General features: G+C 28.8%; 1 protein-coding gene across 2 annotated transcripts; it reads right to left on the bottom strand.

The window, feature by feature from the left end:
- Positions 1-8350: 8350 nt before the first annotated feature.
- LOC114399119 (rab9 effector protein with kelch motifs-like) lies at positions 8351-12800 on the bottom strand. 2 transcript variants are annotated; one of them, XM_028361232.1, is made up of 9 exons: positions 12407-12800; positions 10906-11433; positions 10710-10775; positions 10193-10359; positions 9950-10106; positions 9769-9862; positions 9297-9628; positions 8986-9090; positions 8351-8885 (listed from the first exon to the last, which is right to left on the bottom strand). In XM_028361232.1, the coding sequence occupies exons 1-9, from the start codon at positions 12794-12796 to the stop codon at positions 8571-8573; spliced, it is 2154 nt and encodes a 717-aa protein (XP_028217033.1). In that variant the 5' UTR covers positions 12797-12800; the 3' UTR covers positions 8351-8570. The 2 variants fall into 2 exon arrangements, with proteins under 2 accessions (XP_028217033.1, XP_028217034.1); XM_028361233.1 differs by lacking the exons at positions 8351-8885; positions 8986-9090 and having other exon boundaries at positions 9297-9684.
- Between the last annotated feature and the right edge of the window lie 8785 nt (positions 12801-21585).

Raw genomic sequence — 21585 nt, 5'->3', positions numbered from 1 at the left:
GTTCAATAGGTACGTATTTGCATATAATTAGCGATATCTTGAAATTCCCGAAAGCTAATATCAAAGGAAAAATTGTCTGATAAGAATAGTTATCCGTTTTGAAAGCATGCTAATCACTTTGAACTTGAGTTAAGAGCTTCAGGAGACGGCTTCGGTGTTAATTATAGATATATATATTCAGTGAACGCAAAGCTCAATTATATGTTTACTTGGGATATTAAAAAGGATGGTGGAGTACAAAGATTCTAAAGAGGCGCCTAATAAATTCAAAGCAACGACAAAGAGTTCCCCACTTTCTAGAAAACAATTGTGATTTTTTCGTGATACAGTAATGCAAAGCCATACGCATGCCAGTCTATTATTTTCCCTCGTTTTCCACTTTGTCGATCAAAGGTTGTTACTTCTTGCACTTCTCAGGTTGTTTTCTGCATTTTCTCCATAATTTTTTTTTTACCTTTCAAATTAGTTATTTCAAAAGTTAAAAAAGGAGTGCATTTTGTGTAATTTTATATTCTTGATTGGTCATTAAAAATAATAAAAGGGAGTGCATGAAGCAACTGAGAGATGCAGAAAGCAATAACCGTCCATCAACTTCTCAACTGCGCTTTGGGCTGGATAGATCGGGCCCAACGTGTAAAGAGAAATGAAAGTTAAAAGTTAAAACAAACAATCCCGATCCTTCCCCATTTCTCTTCTAAAGAGAATACATGTGAGAGGAAAAAATATGTTGGTAATCGTGAAAAAATTTCATACAAAGACTATTCTTGAAGAGAATAACTAATCAATTTAGAGTGTATTTACTTAAACTATGGAAAATTATTATGGTAATTTTTTAGAGATTTATTTTTCCACAACTTTCTCTTTTCATCAGAAAAAAACATTGATTTTTAATTTTTATTTTTTAAAAGATATCAAAAGATAAACAGAATTTAAATTAAAAATGCTTTCTTCTCAAAAAGGAAAATAGAAATAAGAAGACCCTATATGTTAAATGCTTAATAATACGCAAACAAACTTAAAACATTGAAATTAGTTTTCAAAAATCAAGATTTTAAATCAGTTGCAAATATAATTCAAATAGACACTATTTATCAGCACTAAGTTTTTGAAGACGTGGGTGGGTCCTAAGCCTAGTGAAAATTTGGAAATGAGACAACTCTTGCAGGATGAACAGTTGCTACTAGGTCCCTATTTATGGACTTTACAGACATCTTTTCAGTAATTTGTTTTGGGTAGGCATCCCTTGTTTATGAGGTATACTGAGTAGGTCGCCTCCACTTAGTTTCCTTGAATACATTATATTATTTTGTTTATTTGGTGTGTATATTCATATATGTTTGAATTAACATTGCAAGGATAATGAGATTTGGTTCAACTTTGAATCACTCTATTATCATTGAATTAATTTGAGCACTCGTCTCCTACGCGTGAATTTTATAAAATTCCAAGCAAAAAGATAAAATGTATATATATTTAAAATTGAATTTTTATCATTAAGGTTTATGTGACTTAAATATAAAGTGAAAAATTATATTTTACTAGATGAAGCTTATTTGAATGGATGCATTAAAAATCATTTTTGTTTTAATTTTCAAAATAACTTATTTATTATAGTTGGTCGTAATTTTCACTATAAATAGAGAAAAAAATTAGTGGAAAAACAAAGAGTGTGAGAGAAAAGTGTGTTTATACTTATCATTTATTAGAATCATTAATGTGATACTCGGATTAGAGTAATACACTATTTGTGATGAATTAAATTCTTGTAATTATTTTTGTAATAAAAAAACTACTTTTAAGATCGTTTCATGAAAGTAGGTAAGAGGTGTTTAACCACGATATTTGTTATTATTTTTTTTATCTTTTAAAATTGTGAATAATTTTTGTTTGTGGGAACATTAATTACCCAATAAATCCTTCAACAAAACCAAGCCAAATAATGCTGAAGTAATTTTTTGTTGTCTCTGCTAAACGTGAAGAGAGAATAAAGACGTCTATGGATGATTAGGTTCCAAACCCGCACTATAACTACTGACTTGAATTCAAGTCGTCGATAGAAATAATTAACAAATAGCAATTTGTATTACTAATGTTCAGAAGATTGAACTAATGTCAAATGAATTTATAAAATATTAAATTAATAATTTAGTTTAAAAAAATCAAGCTGTTAAATTTTAAGTTAAAAAATCTATGTACATGTTATATTTTTCTTTATGTTATGATAATCACATAAGAAATTTTTAAAAAAAATACCCTAAAGTTAATAAAAAAATTATATTTTTTCATCAATGAAGGAAAAATAACAACAAAAACAAAATTAAAGCCTAACAAAGGAGATGTCTAAAGTACCAGCAAAACAACAAGAAGATAGTTGATCGTGAGGAAGACAGACATTCCAAACTTTACAAAGATCATGAGAAGAAGCTTTTTCTTTAGCCAACTAATCGGCACATTAATTGACTTCTCTACAAGTATATTGAAAGGAGATATTCTTGTCCCTAACTGCCATATCCTTTATGCAGCTAACAAGAGAGCATGGTAAGGAAAAAACTAATTATATTTAACTGTATATGTAAACAATTTAATTAGTGTAAGAGGAATATGTTCTAAGTTTGTATTAATTTGCAATAAATAATTAACAAATTCGATAAATTATTTATAATTTTAACCTCATAAAAGTATTAATTAGTTTGAAAAGATACTTATTATATAATTATTTATATTCTAGAATCTCAAACACTAGCTATCATAGTAATAACTTTATATGGTATTTAGTAAGGAAAATGTTTCCTTTTTACTGTGTTTTTTATTCTATTCACAAAACAAGATTTGCCAAAATAGACATTATAGTTGCTTAATTAAAATGTTTAACTCAAATTTCGAATTATAACCACATTAGTCTCTTTTTTTAAAAAAAAAATTGAACAGTTTAAGAGGTAAGTGATGTAACTATCTTTAAATTAAATATTACAAAAATATTACTTTAAGGATAACCAATCAACGGCATATGCCAAACTAAGTATATATATCCATAAATATGTCAGTTACATAAACAACCATCATTTAAATTTATTAAAAATAAAATTAGAATAAACTTGTATATTTTTTCATGAAAAATTAAATAACTCAACCTTATTGATCTTTATTCTTGTTATAAGTAGATATTTTAAATTTTAGTTTGATTTCAATTTATTCTTAAATTTTATTTTAATTTATAAACAGTTAAATTAATTTTAATTTTATCTCAGTCTATCTTTAAACCTTTTTTATTTGCAAAAATAGACTTCTTCAATTTTAATTTTGCTCTAGTTAATCTTTCAACTTTATTTATATTACAAATGTTTTTTTTTCTTGAATTAACTTTACTTGTATATTATAATGTATATGCTTAAGACTCCATATGAGTTGATAATTAGAAAGAAATCAAGTTTGAAGCATTGAACCAAGCAACCTTGAGGAAATAGTCAAAGGGGCTAGTGGGCTAGCAGTTGTCAGCTTCATGGCCATGGCCAGCAATGGGTCCTTTGGTAATGCAGCTACTTGGGCGTGCCCAACACCATTTGCATCCTACAAGGAGTTAAGGATAGAAGGTCACATTTAATAGTTGGATTTATTTGAAACTGACCCAAGAAAACTTTAAATATTAAATTGCATTTTCCTTTTTATATTAAGGTAAACGTGTAGGGTCAATTGTAAAATGCCTTATCTCATTCTATCAATTGTTTGTCACGATTTATTCCTATCTCTTGGACTCTAACAGGAATTATTGGACAAGCCCAATAAAAATACTTTTAATAGAACAAATTAATTGCTGGACTCCGAAAATAGAACTACAGAGTGCGGACAAGCCTAAAAGTTAGATGTTTAGGTTAAGGTACCGTTCGGTTGAGGAAAATAAAGATGAGAACTTTAAATTAAAATACAAGATAAAAATGTCAGTTTTGTCTTACTTTATTATTCATGTTTTATTTTTTCGTTCTCTATTCCCGCAAATGAACGGAATTTAAGTAAACTTTATGATTAATGCATGGATCGTGCCACTAGACCAGCTATCTCTAACACCTAAAAATAAAAACATAGGAATCACAATGAAAACCCACTATGGCCCACAAACTATTCAAGGGTTTGAGTGTTTTCTATTAGGCCATTTTAGCCTGGTTACAATCATTATATACTAAAAAAAACAAATGCCAATTAAATTAAATATTCATCAAATGACAAACTTTGATAATTCAGCAAGATACTCGAACTTCTTAATCCAAGGCATCTCTTCCTCCCCAAACCAAAAAAATACTGGCTACGCAATTATTTTTCATGGGCATTGAAAAATTTCATTAGAACCAGGAAAATTACACAGCCTTCCATTAGTTAGAATTTTATATGGTCAGACTTTGCGTCGCAGCAACTTATGCTTCTCCCATTATACATACATGAAGTTCTTAAATGCTGATAACATGAAGCAAAGAAGGGAGGGGATGCAACCATGCAAGCATGTTTGGAATAAATTGAAAGAGGTAAGAAACAAATTCTTCACTTCTTGTATCAACTTTTTGGCTTCTAAATTTGATGGAAAATCCTACATAACCAACAAAAACGAAAGTACTGATTAATGTATGGCAGGTAAGTCAGACCCTTCACTTAATTATTGTGGCTGCAAAAGAATCCACATGGATCCAGTGAAGGAAAGAGAATGGGAAAAGGTGGGAAGCTTATGATATCTCACACATCATTATAGTGCCATGTGAGCTACCCCATTTTTTTTTTCGGAAACATTCTGAACTGTTACTGCCAAATTCAACTATGACAAAAGCACAGTACAAGGGAAATGCCCTATGGGCACCAATCACCAGTTTAGAAAAGACAGCAAGTAAATAACATAATTTTTAATTTTTGTATATGGTGACTATGAATGAAGTTTAAAGCTACTAACTTGTACAAAATATTCAGACTTCTCACCACTAGGTAGGTTGATTTTAATGGGTAAAGAACATTAAGTTAATACTCAACAGAGATAATATACGTTCCGAATCATTTCATTATTTAACAGAATCCAACTAGGACAAAAAAATTCACACAGGAACTGCTCAAAATGGTTCCAATCACCCATTTAGATATAATGAGGATGATTTTAACAAAGATAAGTCCCCATTTAGTGCACTGAGTCCTTGAATGCAAAACAAAACCATGTAATTCTGATAAAGAATCAACTGTGGACCAAACAAGAATTTTTCATCTAGCCTGAATGTCTCTGACAGCAACGTATCCAAGTAATCTGCATCCAGCTTAAAAGGCAGAAACAGGAAAAACAGAAAGTGAAAATGGCAGGTTATGCACAAAAATCAAAATATAGTCCCTGAATAAAATGCAATACCTATGTGGTGCTAGTTAAATTTTGAAATAGGTCCAACTCTAAGAAGGTTGAAGATTGCTTTTATACATACACAAAAAGAGGCAGATGAGAATCGAAGTGAATGAAGTCTTTGTGAGCAAAGCTCCTCAGAAGCTGGACAAAAGTCACTCCAAAGGAGCTTTGAATGTGAAGATGTGAATTTAGGTTTAATTCAACTTCCAAAAACTAACTAATTCAATGTGAGAGTTGTCCTTCACTTATATATTCTAACTTAGACTTTATTTTTGGTAGATGTGAGACTTGAATTTTTTCCATTAATAATTTCTTCTTAACAAATCAGATGCTTATATTTTTAAAAAAATTTTGATTAAGAGTGTTTAACTCGGCTTCTCTTTTTTATTTAAGAAGAAAAACAAAAAATAAACTAGACCAAATATTACTAAAAAGTAGGATATCTTAGGGATGCTTATAAATTTTTTGAATTATAGTTATTTACTGTGAGACATTTTTTATTATGTTAAACAATTTTAATCTCCTTTTATGTTTTAAATTATGTTTGTTTGTATTTTTTTTATCGTTTATACAATTCATGTTTACAAAAAAAATTCTTTTTTATATATGTATTTTTTTTTAAAAAAAATATATTAACATACTTGTATCTTATTGTTTAGAAAAATCTTGTATCCCTGGCCGTTCCCATATCCAATATTAATACAGTGCCCGTATCCATGCAACACAGTCCATATATAAGAACTTGTATATGTAACAACTGGGCACGAGATTAGATATCTAGATGGACAATTGGGTCATGGTCCAATCAGTGTAAATTGAAATACGAAAATAGAAAAAGAATAGCAGTAAATATAATGGTAAAAAAGGGAATCCGGGGAAAATGACCGGAGCAAGAGTCGTGGATGATTGGAGTTAGTTGAATAGTGGAGGGGTGGTCTTGTCAACATGATTGCAACTATGTTTTTCTTTTCTTTTCTTTTCTTTTCAAGAGTTTGAGTGAAACACTCCTCATGCGGTCTCGTTGTGGCCTTTTCTTTTAGTTTATGATGTTCACTCACCCACTCAACCTCAATCTTAAAAACTCACAATGATTCACTCAATCAATCACTCCTCACTCATGACTCACCCCCTCTTTGCTTCCTTCACTGCCACCACTATCACCCACCAAAATATAATTTTATATTATTGCCAACCATTTTCTTATATTATATTTGGTTTTTTTTTTTTAAACCCTTTTTACTTACAAGTTACGTAAGAATTGAAGAACAATTCTAACAACTAAGTATTAGTCTGGATTCAAGTTTACAAAATTAAAATTATTTTTTACTTAAAAATAAACAATTTATTAAAAGTATTATTATTTTATAAGTTGTATTTTTAATCCTTCTTCTATTATCAGTTGAAAACGTCAAATTAATTAACAAAAAATTAAAAGTTTAGTTTACCAAAAAAAAATATACATGATTATTTTATTGGACTTGACAAGTCTTTGAAGTATCAAAGTCATTAGGTCATCAATCGACATAAACTAAAAAAAGAGTTAGAAAAAAATAAAGAATATTAACCAGACACAATTTACATTAGGATTAAAAGTAAAAGATTTAAAATTTTTAGAAATAAAAAAGAAAATGAGATTTGGTAAAGGAGTGAAAAGTGATAAAAAAAATGTGAAAAAATGAAAATGAATGGATAGAAAACATAAAGTTAAGTTATTTGATTGAGATAAAAAAAAAGGTAAAAAAGATAAAAAAAAATAAAAAAAAATTAAAATAATAAGTAAATAAAAAAAATTAAACTAATATTCATTTTACTCCCATAAAAATAACATGTTTTCTCAGTGGAGTTTTTTTTTTTGATTGAGATAAAAAAAAAAGGTAAAAAAGATAAAAAAAAATAATAAAAAAATTAAAATAATAAGTAAATAAAAAAAAATTAAACAAATATTCATTTTACTCCCATAAAAATAACATGTTTTCTCAGTGGAGTTTTTTTTTTACAAATTATGAACATATAATTGATTTAATGAGGCGCAGTGTGTATTGTATGTATCTATCCGTAGACGTGGCAGACAGATGAGACAAGTGACAGTGTGGCCCAATTTCAACGTTAGAAGACAGAGCGACAGCGTCCCGCGGGAAGCACGGGCGAATTTTTCTGTTGTGAACTGTGCCCGACTCACCCGCCCGCTTCCTCTTCAAATCCTTCCTACCCTGAAAACCTATCTAAATATACAAATCATGTCTCCAACTCTATCTTTTAACAAACACTTCTTTTTTTTTATTTTGTTATAAACAATATAAAATTACACAATCCATTAAATTTGTCAGTTTTAATTCATCTTCACTTTAATTCAAAATATTTATTTACTTTTTTCAATTATTATTTTTTTCTAATATAATTTCTTCTTTTAATACATTTTTTTATCTGTAAAATTTGAATTTAAATTCTTATTTAAAGTGATCAAATTCAATTTCATTCGAATAACAATAAATTTATATACTAATTAACACATTAGTGCCACCACGTGTTGTTTCAACTGTTTTAGTTGACATGACGCTTTTGTATGCTAAGTACATGGAGCACTTCTTTATCTTTTTTAACTGTAACAGTTTAATAACTGTACCTTATAGGCCGGATTTTGAGTATTTTCGGAAGCTATTCATCCACGTTGTGCCCAGAATGCACCCATATATTGATCGATGCATTGTAAGTGATGAGGATGAGAGCATGTGCTAAAGTTAAATTATTTTTAAAATTTGTGAAATTTAATTAACACATAAATGTGTCTCTTTTCTATAAACTAAAAAATCATGTATATTTCCTCTTTTCGAATACAATTAAAACCTACTGGATCCAAATTCTATATGTTACACTTTATGCCCCAAACTTGTTTGTCGCTTTATATCTTAAGTCTTTTCACGTTACTTTTTGACATGAGAGGTCATGTTCAATGAATCCATGCTCTTGAATATTTAATTTGCTCATGTATAGAGAATCCTCATAACTTAACACCATTAGGAGGAAATTATCTTATTAACCATTATCATCATACAAAAATCTTCCCATTTCATGGGAAGAAGACAGGATTACACTGTAAAGCGAAAATCAAAATATTATACAGGTAACGATTGATTCAGGAAATTGATAACCACTCAAGTACGTAGGGATAATGTCCGAAATTTACATAAACCTTATTTTCTTGGCCACCTCAATGTTTTACCTGAGGGTGTCCACTAGCAGGTCCTCCGAGGGTTAAAACCAACCCTTGAAGGTCACTATTGATTTTATTCTCCTTGGAAACAACACTTGGAGTGCCTCGAATGATTGGAAATGGTAATGCCACTGGCGTTTGCCATGAACCATGGCATGGCTCTGCATGCAAACGAATAGGTGCTTGTTGGGAAGCCGTTAAATTACCCACATGATTGGAGTTCAAATATGCTTGAGAGGAAAAAGGAAAAGAACTTGTTAGAGAACACTTTGGTTCGACACTGCCCCCTTTTGAGACAACTCCTGCTGCTCCCTGATGCAACTTTTGTTTGTTACTTAAACTGGTTACAACATACTATAAATTATATTGATCATAATGTGACATGTTAAAGCACCAAAGTTTAGAAGCTTACAGGTGAAAATATGACCCCCCTGAAAATCCTTCCATTCACAGCTGCAGGAGAGAGCGAAACTGAGTCAAAGGGTCCATCAACTCTCCCCCGAACTTCAGCACCAATCTTGTATTAAAAATCAAGAGTGAAAAGAATGAGCAAGTTTTCAAATAATAAGAAATTATTGCATGATCATGTACCACCATGGCCACGATCAATCTCTGCGTGACACATAATAAATCTTATTAACTATTTCTCTTAAACTAAAAAACTCGGCTATGTGTCAGGTGATGATAGAGTGGAATTCTAAAACTATTGAGGCAAAGATTCACCAGGTGTTGAATTGGTCCTCGCCCCATGGATTTCTGCTCTGCAGCCTGAAGTTGAGCTCTTTTTCTATCCTCACGAACATAAAGGCAATGTTCTTGTTTTAGTTGATGTTGTAGGAAATGAACATTCTTCAAAGTTCTCTTATAATTTGAGCCATTGTTGTATTGGCAAGTGGATGGAAACAATGTCTTTGCTTTTTGACTTGGGGTCTGTTCTTGATCGGATTGACATGGAAATGAATGAAGGGACAATGTAAGAAAGTTTTCTTCTTGTTCTGATTCAACATCGCACACCTTTGCAGCAGCAATTCTCCTCCTCTTCTGTCGTGAAGTATCTACACATAATCATTTATACTCAGTCAACCAACCCTTTTGGAGTCTCCATTTACACCTAAAGAAGCATAACTTCTCAATAAACACTTACAGGAATACCTACTAAGAAGTTTATCCAAATAAGGCATAAAACTCAACCCACCTGAATCAAAGTGATAAGGTGGCAATTTTTCTGATGCAACTTCATAAGCTCCTTTGCCAAAAGCTTCCACGTTATTCCTCACGAGTAAAGTTTTCTGCTTCAAAAATCACTGTCAGTTCTACTTTTGGTGAAAACAAACAAGGTAATTGATAATGTGGCATTGCTACATGAACTTCTGTACCGAGTTGGCATCTGCTTCTCCTGGGATAATCTTCTTTTCTTGATTCCAATAAGTTCCAAAAGGTTTGCACATGGGAATGTAGTAAACTCCATTTAAATGCTCTGCTCCAACCTGCAACACTAACAATTCATTGAGAGGACGTTCATCTTCACCACACCTGCAAACAGAAAAATAAAAACTGCATGAGATAGAAGGGCATTGTAACATTGGTTAGGAATACTAAATTCGTAGATAGGATCCTACCCGCCATATATTGCAATATCCATGCCAGCAGCAACAGCTGTATGAGAAAATCGCCCTTGTGGCTGGTGAAAACGTATATCAAGTTGAGTCCATGAAAAATTGCATATATCAAAGATCCAAACGTCATTATAGTAACGTTTATCTCCAACTCCTCCAATGATATAGACCTGTACATCATGCACAATTAATATACCTCTAATACTTTCTTAATAAAAATGACTAACAAAGAAACTGAGCATCTTAATATGGCTCTATTTAATAAGCTAAAAATCCATGAATGCCCTGACAAACTTGACTATTAAATACATTAGAAGAGCTACATATAAATTTAGTATGGAGTTTAATTTTTATGTGACAACGTAAAAATTTTTACAATGTGAATCAATAAGAAATCATTGCTGAAATGAGTTTTAAAGTAGTTTGTAATTGGATGGTATAACATTGTCTGTAGATATACTACTTACTCTTTAGTACTAAGTAGGTCTTAATAAAAATGAATATCACTAACATAACTTGCCTTGGTTCCAATGTTCACTGCAGCATGACCTGCCCTGACTCCTGGTGGAGAACCTTGAATTGACAACTGTCATTAAAATGCCAAGATTAGAAAGCTGTTACGAAACCCTTTTTAGTAGAAAATATAACATTTCACCCTCTCCAAACTTTCAATAAAATTATTAGCAATTATCAGAGAGGAGGAGGGAAGAGCATACTTTAGACCAAGTCATTGTTGTCATATCAAGCATATGAACATTGCCATGATACTGATCACCGGAGTCTCCACCATACACAATAAGCTTGTTCCCAATTGCAAGTGTACTATGACTGTCCCTAGGGATAGGCAAATCACCTTTCAACTCAGGGGAAGTCCAACTCATGGTTCGAAGATCAAGAATATGCAAATCGTTTAAATAGTTAGCATGACCTTCTCCACTTCCACCAAATATCACTATCCTTTCATCACCAACAAGTGTGGCAGTATGGCTTTCACGAGGAGAAGGAGGATTCCCTTTACACTCAGGTCGAACCCACTCTTTGGTAACAAGATCAAGTATATGAATGTGATTAACCTTCTTGAAGCCATTTGTGCCACCAAACACTATCATTTTATGCCCCACAAGAACAGCACTATGGCTATCTCTAGGCCCCGGCTTTTCACCTGTGGTAGTAAGCTTGCTCCAAACCATTTTGTTAAGGTCCAAAGTCAGAACATCGCAAAAATGCAGTCCACCACAGCAACCCTGAAATAGTAGACGCAAAAATGCAGCCATACTGCCAACCATTAAAGCTTACCAAATTCACAACTTTAATCTGTAAAAGTATATAAAATATTTCATATTGTCCACTATTTGCAGTTTGCAAGGCAATGTGACAAGACAAAACGTGCTTGCATAGAAATGCAAGTGATAGAGCAAAAGAAAGGAAATGTTAATTATGTTCTTGCATTTTCTAAACTGGTCTAATGGACCAACCGATCTCAACCCAAAAAAATCAGGCAAAATAATGTTTTTTTATGTTAATCTCTTTATGATTCATTAATTGTGCTTAAATTTTTGCAATATGTATTAAGTGGCAAGAGAAAGACAATATAGGCAATAAAGTAAGAGGTCTCATATTACCAAGACAATGAAGCAGCACAGTTTCTTTTTAGGTGCATATTTTACAACGCAGGGAGGGATGAGAAAAGCAGAATGAAAAAATGAAAAAATGAAAAATGTGAATATTGCTATATTAAGAAAGCAGAAAGATGTTGGTAACCCAAACTCGTATTGTCACACTAATTACAGTAAGAAAAATGAATTCAGTTAACTGTCTCCAAGAAAAACAGGTGGTAAAAGCGATTAGGAAAAAACTATAATTCAGAGAAGAAAGTGCTTTGGATCTTAGTCATATATAGATAGCAATAATTCGGTGAACTTGAGAAAGAAAGAAGTAGTACTAATTAATAACTAGAAAGTGAATAAATTAATGAGAAAAATTCCCAGAGATGAAGAGACATAACTATACAGAAACAGCATCATTAGGAAAGCACAGCTCCAAAGAATTACTACTACAACATGTGGGAAGCAGTGTCTGTCCAGACATCATTAATGAGGACAACCCAGCAAGGATAGATGAGATTAAGAAACTAACCAATGGTTATTAATCACTACATGGAACTAAAAACTTGTTTTGTTTTATGAGTAAAAGGGATTCAAGTTAATTGATACATACCCCAAAGACATACATAAGCCCCTTGGAGAAGCAAGCAGAGTGGCCCCATCTTTCAGGAGGATTAAAACCCAAAACCTTGGGATTCAGCCACATTGCTTTGTTCTTGGCAACTTGAGGTAGCAAAGAACTCATCTGTCTTCTATGTTGTGAAGTGTGAAGTGTGAGTGTGAGAGTGTGATGACGGTTGCTTAAAAAAGCATAAGGGTTGAACACAGATGAAGAAACAGTCAAGGACGAAGAGTCGTATGGAAAGAGAGATTGATTCAAAGAGGACATCAACAAGCCAAGTGATGCATCAACAATCAATATCAATAGACATGAAAAGATGGGCGCTTTCAAGTCCAAATCACTGTGGCAACCAACAGCAAGCGATGGATGTAGTGAAAACATCAATTTTTTCTCTTCCAAACCATTAAAGTTCTTATATTACATTCTACTCTATAATATTCCAACAAAAAATATACCGAATAATAAATTCAATTGGAAAATGCCAAAAAGGTTTATCAAGAAACAGGTTAAATAATTACAATTAAAAAAAAAATTATTGAAATGTTATATTGATATTCTATTTTTTTTCTCCCATTATATCGACTTATTTCAGTTTAATAAGTAATTTTGAATTTAAGTCTTAAATATATAATTAAAATAAACACTTCGAGGTAGAAATTTAACTAGCGTAAAATTAATTCAATTTAATAAGTGATTTTGAATTTAAATTTTAAATATGTAATTACAATTGGAAGAAGATGTTTATTTATAGTAATTTTTTCTAGTTTGAACTGAATTATCTTTGTTGAAAAATACATGCTATTTTTTTATAAAAAAAGTTATATTATAAATTTAATGTATTTATACTGTGATTTAAGTTAATATGATTAAAAGAATACTTATTTACAAGGCATGCGTAATAATTAAAAAAAATATATATGGAACAAGACTTTCGTTAATGTTGACCATTGGAAACAATACACATACATGGTATAGAAATACTAGACACGGGTGGCGTATTAGAAACATGTACTTATAAAGTATCGGTGTTGCCCTGCTTGGTTGGATAAGCTTGACGAACGTGAACTGGTGATGTAAAATCATGGAACATGACTTGGGAGGAGAGAGAGAGAGTTTATTTTGTTAATGAGTATTTTATCATGCTTATTAAAAAATATTTTTAATTTTTTAATGAGTTAAATGTTTTTATTTATTTTATATTTTTAATTTCTTAAGATCTATTTTGGGAATACTTGCTAATAAAATGTTGTTTTAAATTTACTTTTTCAATTCAGTTTTTCTAATTGGCTTCTTTAAATAATATATAAAGAACATCAAATATATTATATTAAATATTTTTAGCTCTTTGAAAAATAAGTATGAAACTGAGTTTTATATTTTTATTATTCTTTTTAATACACGTACAATGCACATTAATACAATAAATATTTCCAATAAATGATAAAAGTATTCATATTTAATGTTTAACGGTATTTCAAATAAAATTGCATAAAAAATAATACATGAACAAAACCAATATATATATATATATATATATATATATATATATATATATATATATATATATATATATATATATATATATACACACATTTGAAAAATGATTTTTGAGTAAAATACTATTTGACTCAATTTTTTTTCTTCTTAGAAGAAGTTAAGTCACACTTTTTAGAAGTTTGATTTTAAAAAGAATATAAAAAAGTTTAAAACTAATTACAGTCATTTAAAACTACATATCCTTATCTTCTTTTTCTCTCATTACGAACAAATTGATATAAAAAATGAATAAAACTTTTAACTTAAAGAGACTTTTAAACTAAAACTATTAATGTAACGAAAAAAACTAAAACTATAAGACAATTTATATTTTGTTTTAAAGTGTTTATTGTAGACTCAAACTTAAATATAATCGTTAAGAACCAACATTATGTTGGTGCAAGTGAACTGCATTAGAATCTTTTAAGAAAAGTTTTGGATTTGAAATTTGTAAAAAAAATTATAGTAGTTAAAAAAACACTCCTTTACTAAAATTGATCAACCAAATTTTTTTTACAAAAATGAAACACCAATAAAGTTCAAAGTAATTTACAGTATAATAACATAGTAAAAGAACATATAATTTTTAAAAAGAAAAAACTGGGCAAACATAAGTTTGTTTTTCTTGCTTTCATGCTTTGTCTAACTGAAAATGATGTAGGGCAGTGGCATTGGGTTGTTGGAAATGACGAGGAAGTTGTTTTGAGTTTGAGGTCCTTTGGCACTTGATAAATGGCAGCAATAGGTCCTAGGTAGGTCATAGACTCAGATTCAGAGAAAAGGCACTTCTGGTTCTCGAGGTGTATCCTCTCCAATAGAAATTGATTTGGAGAAAAATTAGCAGAAATAAATCTAAGTGTCATAAAAAATACTCCTGTTCTCTTTTCTAAGAAAAAAAACATGATATTTTTTTATAAGTAAATTTTGATTATTTTTATTTTATTTAATAAAATTAGTTTTAAAATACATTTTATTTAATTGAGAGTTTATACTTAATATTAAATTTTAATAAAAATAATTTAAGAAAAAATTATTTTTTAATTAAAAATAACATCATTTAATGAAATTAACTAATTTTATTAATAAGTATGAAATTATTTTTTTCCTTACAAAATAAAATGGAAGAAGTATAGTACTAAAACTATTTAAAAAGTTTATATTTATTTCTCTCTTTATTAATTCCATTTCTTCAAAAAAAAAATATTTAGAATGTTTACGAATATTTTCTCCCTTGCCTTTTTTACTTTTATTAATGGGTCCTTATAATAGAAACCGAAATAACAAGATCATTGTATTTAAGTTTATCGTTGGATCTTGAAATACAAGAAAATTAGTACTTCTACTTCATAATAATCATTGCATAAAATATATTTAAAAATAATTGTCATTTTACTTTTTTTAATGTAATATTAATTATTTTTTTACTTGTATTTCTTATGATATTAATAATATAGATTACAAAATTTATAAACAATTAATAATAATAAAACTAATTTCATAGAATTATCATTTTTATTGGTGTAAAATAATTCAGAATTATAATTATATAAAAAAAAGTACGAGATAAGATTAATTACTTCTTTTATGGATTACTAATACACCTGTCCAGTAATTAATTACTTACCTGTCCTCTTATTCTCTCACGGTCACCCAATTCTAGGTGGGATGTAAATCTAGAAACGTCTCTTTTCAAGGTCTTGGGGAAGAGTGGTGCTCGGTTTCGTGGGAATTCTTTTTTAGTTTTGGGAATTGGGAATTTGTAAATAGTAGTAAAAAAGAGTACATTATTTATTTTAAGAAAAAAAATTGGTTTAAAATATTACTCCCTCCTATCACCCATTATAATATATATTTAACTAATTCATATTTTTTTTTAAAAAAAATTAATTTAATTAATCATATTAAATATATTAATTATTAATATTTTTATTTTTTATTTTTTTATCCACTTGATTATTTTTATTAGTATTTAAAGAGAAAATAATTAAATAAAAATATATAAAAAAATAATTAATATATCTAAAAATTAGAAAAATATCTTATAAAAAGAAACAAATAATTTTTTGATAAAAATCTTATAATTAAAAAGATTACAAAGCCCTATTATATGAGTAATATATTTTATTAATTGTTTAACCAATAATTTTAAAGACTACTCGTAATTAAGAAGATTTAAATATAAAAAATATTAGCTTTTTAAGTTATAATTTTAAGATAATAATTAACAAAAAATTAAGGGGAAAATGATTAAAAAAACATACAGTAACTTTTTTATTTTAAAAATAGTAATACTCCGCTTATTTTTTAATAATTTTTTATCTTTATATCTTTTACATACGAATTTGATTTGAACTAAAACGTTAAAACAAGTAATTCTAAAAGTTGATATTGAAAGTATAAAAGTAAAAATTATTAAAGTAAATAAATATTTTGATATGATAAATATTTTGGACACAAAAAATTGTTTAATTATTTTCTTAACATTAACACTATATAAAATTTAAAAATATATAGATTATAAAATTATTAAATAAAGTACCACGGTAAACTGTCGGTGTAAACTACTACTAAATTAATACAGTACACTACTATAAAATTAATAATATGAATAATTACTCTTAGATTATTAATGGTCCGTTATACAAGTACTGATTGATTGAGCAGTGATTACTGTGATTAGCGAGTAAACTGAAATAAGATTAATAGTACGTGCGCAACAGTTTTGGTGTATACAGCCATGTAGATAGGCATGGCGCCCGCGTGGACAGGAAGTATTATCGTTGCTCGTCCCCGAACCTTATTCTGTTTTTCCTCCCATCTCTGTTCTCACGGTGGGCTAATTTTTGCTGCCCTGTTTCCTAGAAGGTTCGTTTTATATTAAAAAAATATCAAAAATTATAAAAAAAATATAATTTTTTTGTTTTATCTCAATTTTTTAATAATATTAAATTTAAGGTTTAACTTTAAATTTAAAACATGACTAAAAATACTAAAATAAATCAATAATAATAGTAATAAAAACACACAAGAATAAAAGTTTTCACGAGTTCATTGGTTGAAACGAACAGTAAAGAGGAACTGTGAAACGAACAGTGAAGAAGCGAATAAGTAAAGGGGTAAAGAAATGAAGGTGAAGCAGTGAAAAATGAACAAAGGTGAACAAGGAAATAAGTCTGAATGAATATTTTATGTGGTGTCTTAGGATTTGAATAATGCTGGTATTTTTGTGTCTTGTGAGATATTACTTATATATATGATAATTTTATTTTGTATTTTTTTATTAGTAAAATATATTAACTCTTATATTTATGTTATATTTTAAGTTATGATGATATATAATAAGGAGGAATCATATGGAAAGTATAGTCTCCGTCCCTAAATTAGTTGCGGGAAGGATTTTCATTCCTATCCCCATGAAATTTTTTTTCCCGATGACTCTGAATGGGGCAATTTCCGCCAGAATCTCCAAGTTATAAGAGAAAAAGCAAGTTCTCTTCAAAATGCCCATTAACTTCGTTCATAGTTCGTACAGAAGAACCAAATGGAATGGCTGCTGCCTGCTGGTCTCAATTCATAGATAAAGAGATGCGGAAGAGAAAGATGAAAAAATTCATCCATGCTTTAAGCTATAATTTTAGATTGAAAATTTCAAATTGTCAAAAAAAAACTAAATGGGTAAAATATATGTATTGGTTTATTGTTTGCAGACGAGAGGAAGGGCTGAGTTTAACTTCCATTTAAGTCTGAAATCCAAACACACTAATGGTATGTTTGATTGTGGAAAAATAAGAAAAAAAGGAAGATTTTTTTTTTTAACTTAGCGTGAATTTCACACCTCTTTTTTTCTATTTTAATTTAAATACTTTTTATTTCTTTCTCTTCTCTCCAACGAAATCACTCATAAAATTCTTTGTGCATGTTGTTCAAAAATATATTTTGCTAGTGTAAATACATGGGATACAATCATACAAGTTTATGATGAATAAACGAAATTTATCAAATAAAGGGGTAGAAATTACTGTAAAAATGTTTTAAAATATATATAAAGAATATGCTATAACATTTTTCTTACAAATATAAACAACAAATATTGAAGGAGAGTTTATGGTTCATAAAATGATATAAGAATGAGGGTTAATTAGTCAAATATGATGAGATATGAGAAGACATAATGAACTAAATTATGGATGTATTTGGTTGAGAAAATGACAGTGCACTCTCTTTAAAGACTTTTTTTTTACGATTGATTGAATTTTTTTGAAATTATCAATTTTGGTAGATTTTAATTTTTATTTAATATAAATAAAGAAAAAGAATTATTAAATAAAAAGAAAAATCCACTAAAAGCAATCCTTTTTTTAATAAATTCTAACCAATAATTTTTTTTTTAAAAAAAAAAGTATCAGAGAGTGCTATGAATATTTGTCATGAAACATATCCTACTATTACCGGTGAGAGACGTAGATTGCACGCGACGCGACAAACACGGGAGGGTATTTAGTTGAAAATCTAACATTGTTGCTGTGGTGTGGCTAAATGTAAGCTTGAGACAACCTTGGTAGTTGCTACGCGAAACATGTCTGCATCTTATAACTATAGTAAGCAGATCTAACCTCCCAACACACTATTTTTGTCACTAATCAAATAAAGGCAAGTGTTAAAAAAAATATTAAAACAATGTCATTAATACTGTATTTCTATTGTGATTTTTTAATATATTTCTAATGTGAATTTCAGCAAAAACTTTCTATTTTCAATTTCTTAACATGTATCTTTGGATATTGATCGGTAAGACTCTAAAATAAAAATAATTATATATTTTTAAGGTATGACATGCTCAATTGTTTCTTTTTTAAAATATTTTTTAAAAAAAATATATTTTTTGTTTTTTTATATATTTGTTTTAGTTTTTCAGTATAATTAGTAGTTTAAAAAAATATCATTAAAATTAAAAATTATTTAGAATAGTTTATCATAAAATCAGTTGTTTCTTTTAAGAAAAATAATTCTTATGATTTACAACAAACATAAATTAGTTTCTATTTTTTTTAAAAAAAATCTCTAAAAACAATTACTATAAGAATCTCTAAAAACAGTTACATGGAAGGAAGATAAGGAAAAAAATAAAATTTTAAAATTTGAATTGGAAAGAAAATAAAAGAAAGGAAAAATTTAAATTTTTATTGTTAGAAGTCATCTTATTCTTTTATTTTCTTTTCAATTAAATAGAAAAAAAATTGTAAGTTGTGTTTTCTTTTTTCTCTTATTCTTTCATTTCCTTTCATACATTTACCCGGTTCAGTGGTTGACGACGGTAACGCACTAATTCCAAAACCTGATAAGTGACGGCGTTTACAGTTTACAGTTTACAGTTTACACTTGATGGCAGAGACACCGGTCTTTGGTGTTTTCCTCTACAGTTCTTCACCTTAAAATTAAAAACAGATAAAGTCCTCTATTTTTCTAGCTTTAAAACTGTGGGCCTCCATCACTCAATGGGGCGCCTTACAGCTAATGCCCAATAAGCCCATTTATGTTGCTCCTGCTCATCTTTTCCCAAGTATTATTATTACAAATATTTATTTATTACAAAAGTTTCTTATATCTAATCCTTTATTTTATTTATTTTTGTCAAAAATAAATAAAAACATTCTTTTAGAAAAACTATGTCAACCACATACTTATTATAGAAAATATATTCTTATTCTTTATGCAGTAAGAATACATCTTTACAAATGACAGAATCCACTAATAAGAAATCTGTTTTGTTAAATTTTACTCTCTCTTTACCCATAAATATCTCTAAAACTCTTTCAGAAAAAATAAAAAATCTTGTGAAATATTCATATATTTCAGAAGATGCCAAAATCTCTCTGTCCCTAAATCCTTTGTTGAGCCCCTACAACATATTTAAAAGACATCATTATTCTTTAATATCTATTACCAGTTTGATTACCACTAGAAGACCATATATGAAGGAATATGTCCAATCTTCAAGAATGGACTAGTGCTCTCTGAGTGCTACTTCTGAGGAGCAATATGTTAATATTGAGATTCCTGAACAACTAATCAGAGGTTGGCAACACTAGGGATATACTTATCTTCACTATGGAGCAATTAGACTAGTATTATCCTTACATGGCAAAAGAGGACTGCCTGTAACCGCCAGAGTCTCTCTATTAGACTCCAGTTACATCCACTATGAAAATGTCGTGATCGAAACTGTATTAACTACCCTCCATGCTGGAAGTGTAGTTCTCACCATTTTCCCAAATTACAACGTCAATTTGAGAGATCCTACTCTCCCACAAAGGATGGAAGTTCAAATCTAGATCAATGGAGCTGAACAAGAATCTGAATCCCATTCTGCTACCTTGCATCATCAGATCATATATAGATTACAGAACCATGTTGTTAATCTATCTATGCCTACTAGCCATGATAGTGCTCTCTTTATTTTGGCTAATAGCCAAGAAGAAACTTCATCTATTGTCCAGATCCCCAGAAACATTTTTAGAAAGGAACTCCAAGAGCTGATCCCTCTTCAATGGGTGACCAGTTATGAGAAGTTCAAAGATAATACTAAACCTCTTAGTACCTCTCAGGGCACTTTTAGAAGATTTGTAGATGGGCTTGTGACCACAACCTTCAAGAGACTAGATGAAGCCAGTAGCAACAACTCTTCAGAGGTTTTTCATTCTTTAATGATAAAACCTAAAGTCAAAGATGACAACAAGATGTCAATATTTATAGTCAAGGCAGATGGAAGAGTGATATATTCAGATAAAGTAAATTGACACTTTATTTGAGATGTTGCCCCTGAAATATGTGATTCAGACTGCTCATATGATGACCATAATGGAGACACAAATGATGAAGATGAAGGTGAAGATGAGTGTATTTCTTGATTAAATACATTTTTATAAAATATTTTTAAGAAAAAAATTAAATAAAGAATATATTTTTATAATGTATTAAATTATTTACACATCATAAAATTCTAACATTATATTGTTTAAATATAAATTTATAGCCAATAGAAAATAATGTATTCATTCATAATATAAAATAATTTTATATAGCCATTTAATAAAAAATAATTATATATGATATTTTTTAAAAAATTTATTATAGATATCTTGAAATTCAAATTACATTGTTTTTTTATTAATTAATAGTATAAATTTTTAACCCATTTCAAGACTATTAAATTACATCTTTTTTGTGAATTTTTAGTACATATTTTATCCTTATAAAATTAATATGCGTCATTTTTTTATCAATTATACGCAAAATAAATATAAATATAATATTTTTTACACCAATTATGCATATATATTAATGTAAAATGTGATATTTTTTATATTAATTATACATATAACCTATATAAAAAAGTAACACAAGTAGGTTTGAATGTCTAAACCTTATAGCAAACTAAAAAATGACAATTTTAATTTTGTGAGGATAAAACATGTATTAATTTTTTTTTTTTAAAAATAACTTTTAAACATTTTTATATTTATGATAATAAAAAACATATTGTATCCTATAATAAATTTCTTAAAAGTCAAATTACATTAATTTTTTATTAACCAATGGTATAAACATTTTACATTAACATTGCATAACTATTA

The sequence above is a fragment of the Glycine soja genome, chromosome 19 (genome assembly GCF_004193775.1).
Source record: "Glycine soja cultivar W05 chromosome 19, ASM419377v2, whole genome shotgun sequence".
NCBI lineage: Eukaryota > Viridiplantae > Streptophyta > Magnoliopsida > Fabales > Fabaceae > Glycine > Glycine soja.
The sequence above is the reverse complement of the archived record's forward strand: the minus strand, read 5'-3'. Positions and strand labels throughout refer to the sequence as shown.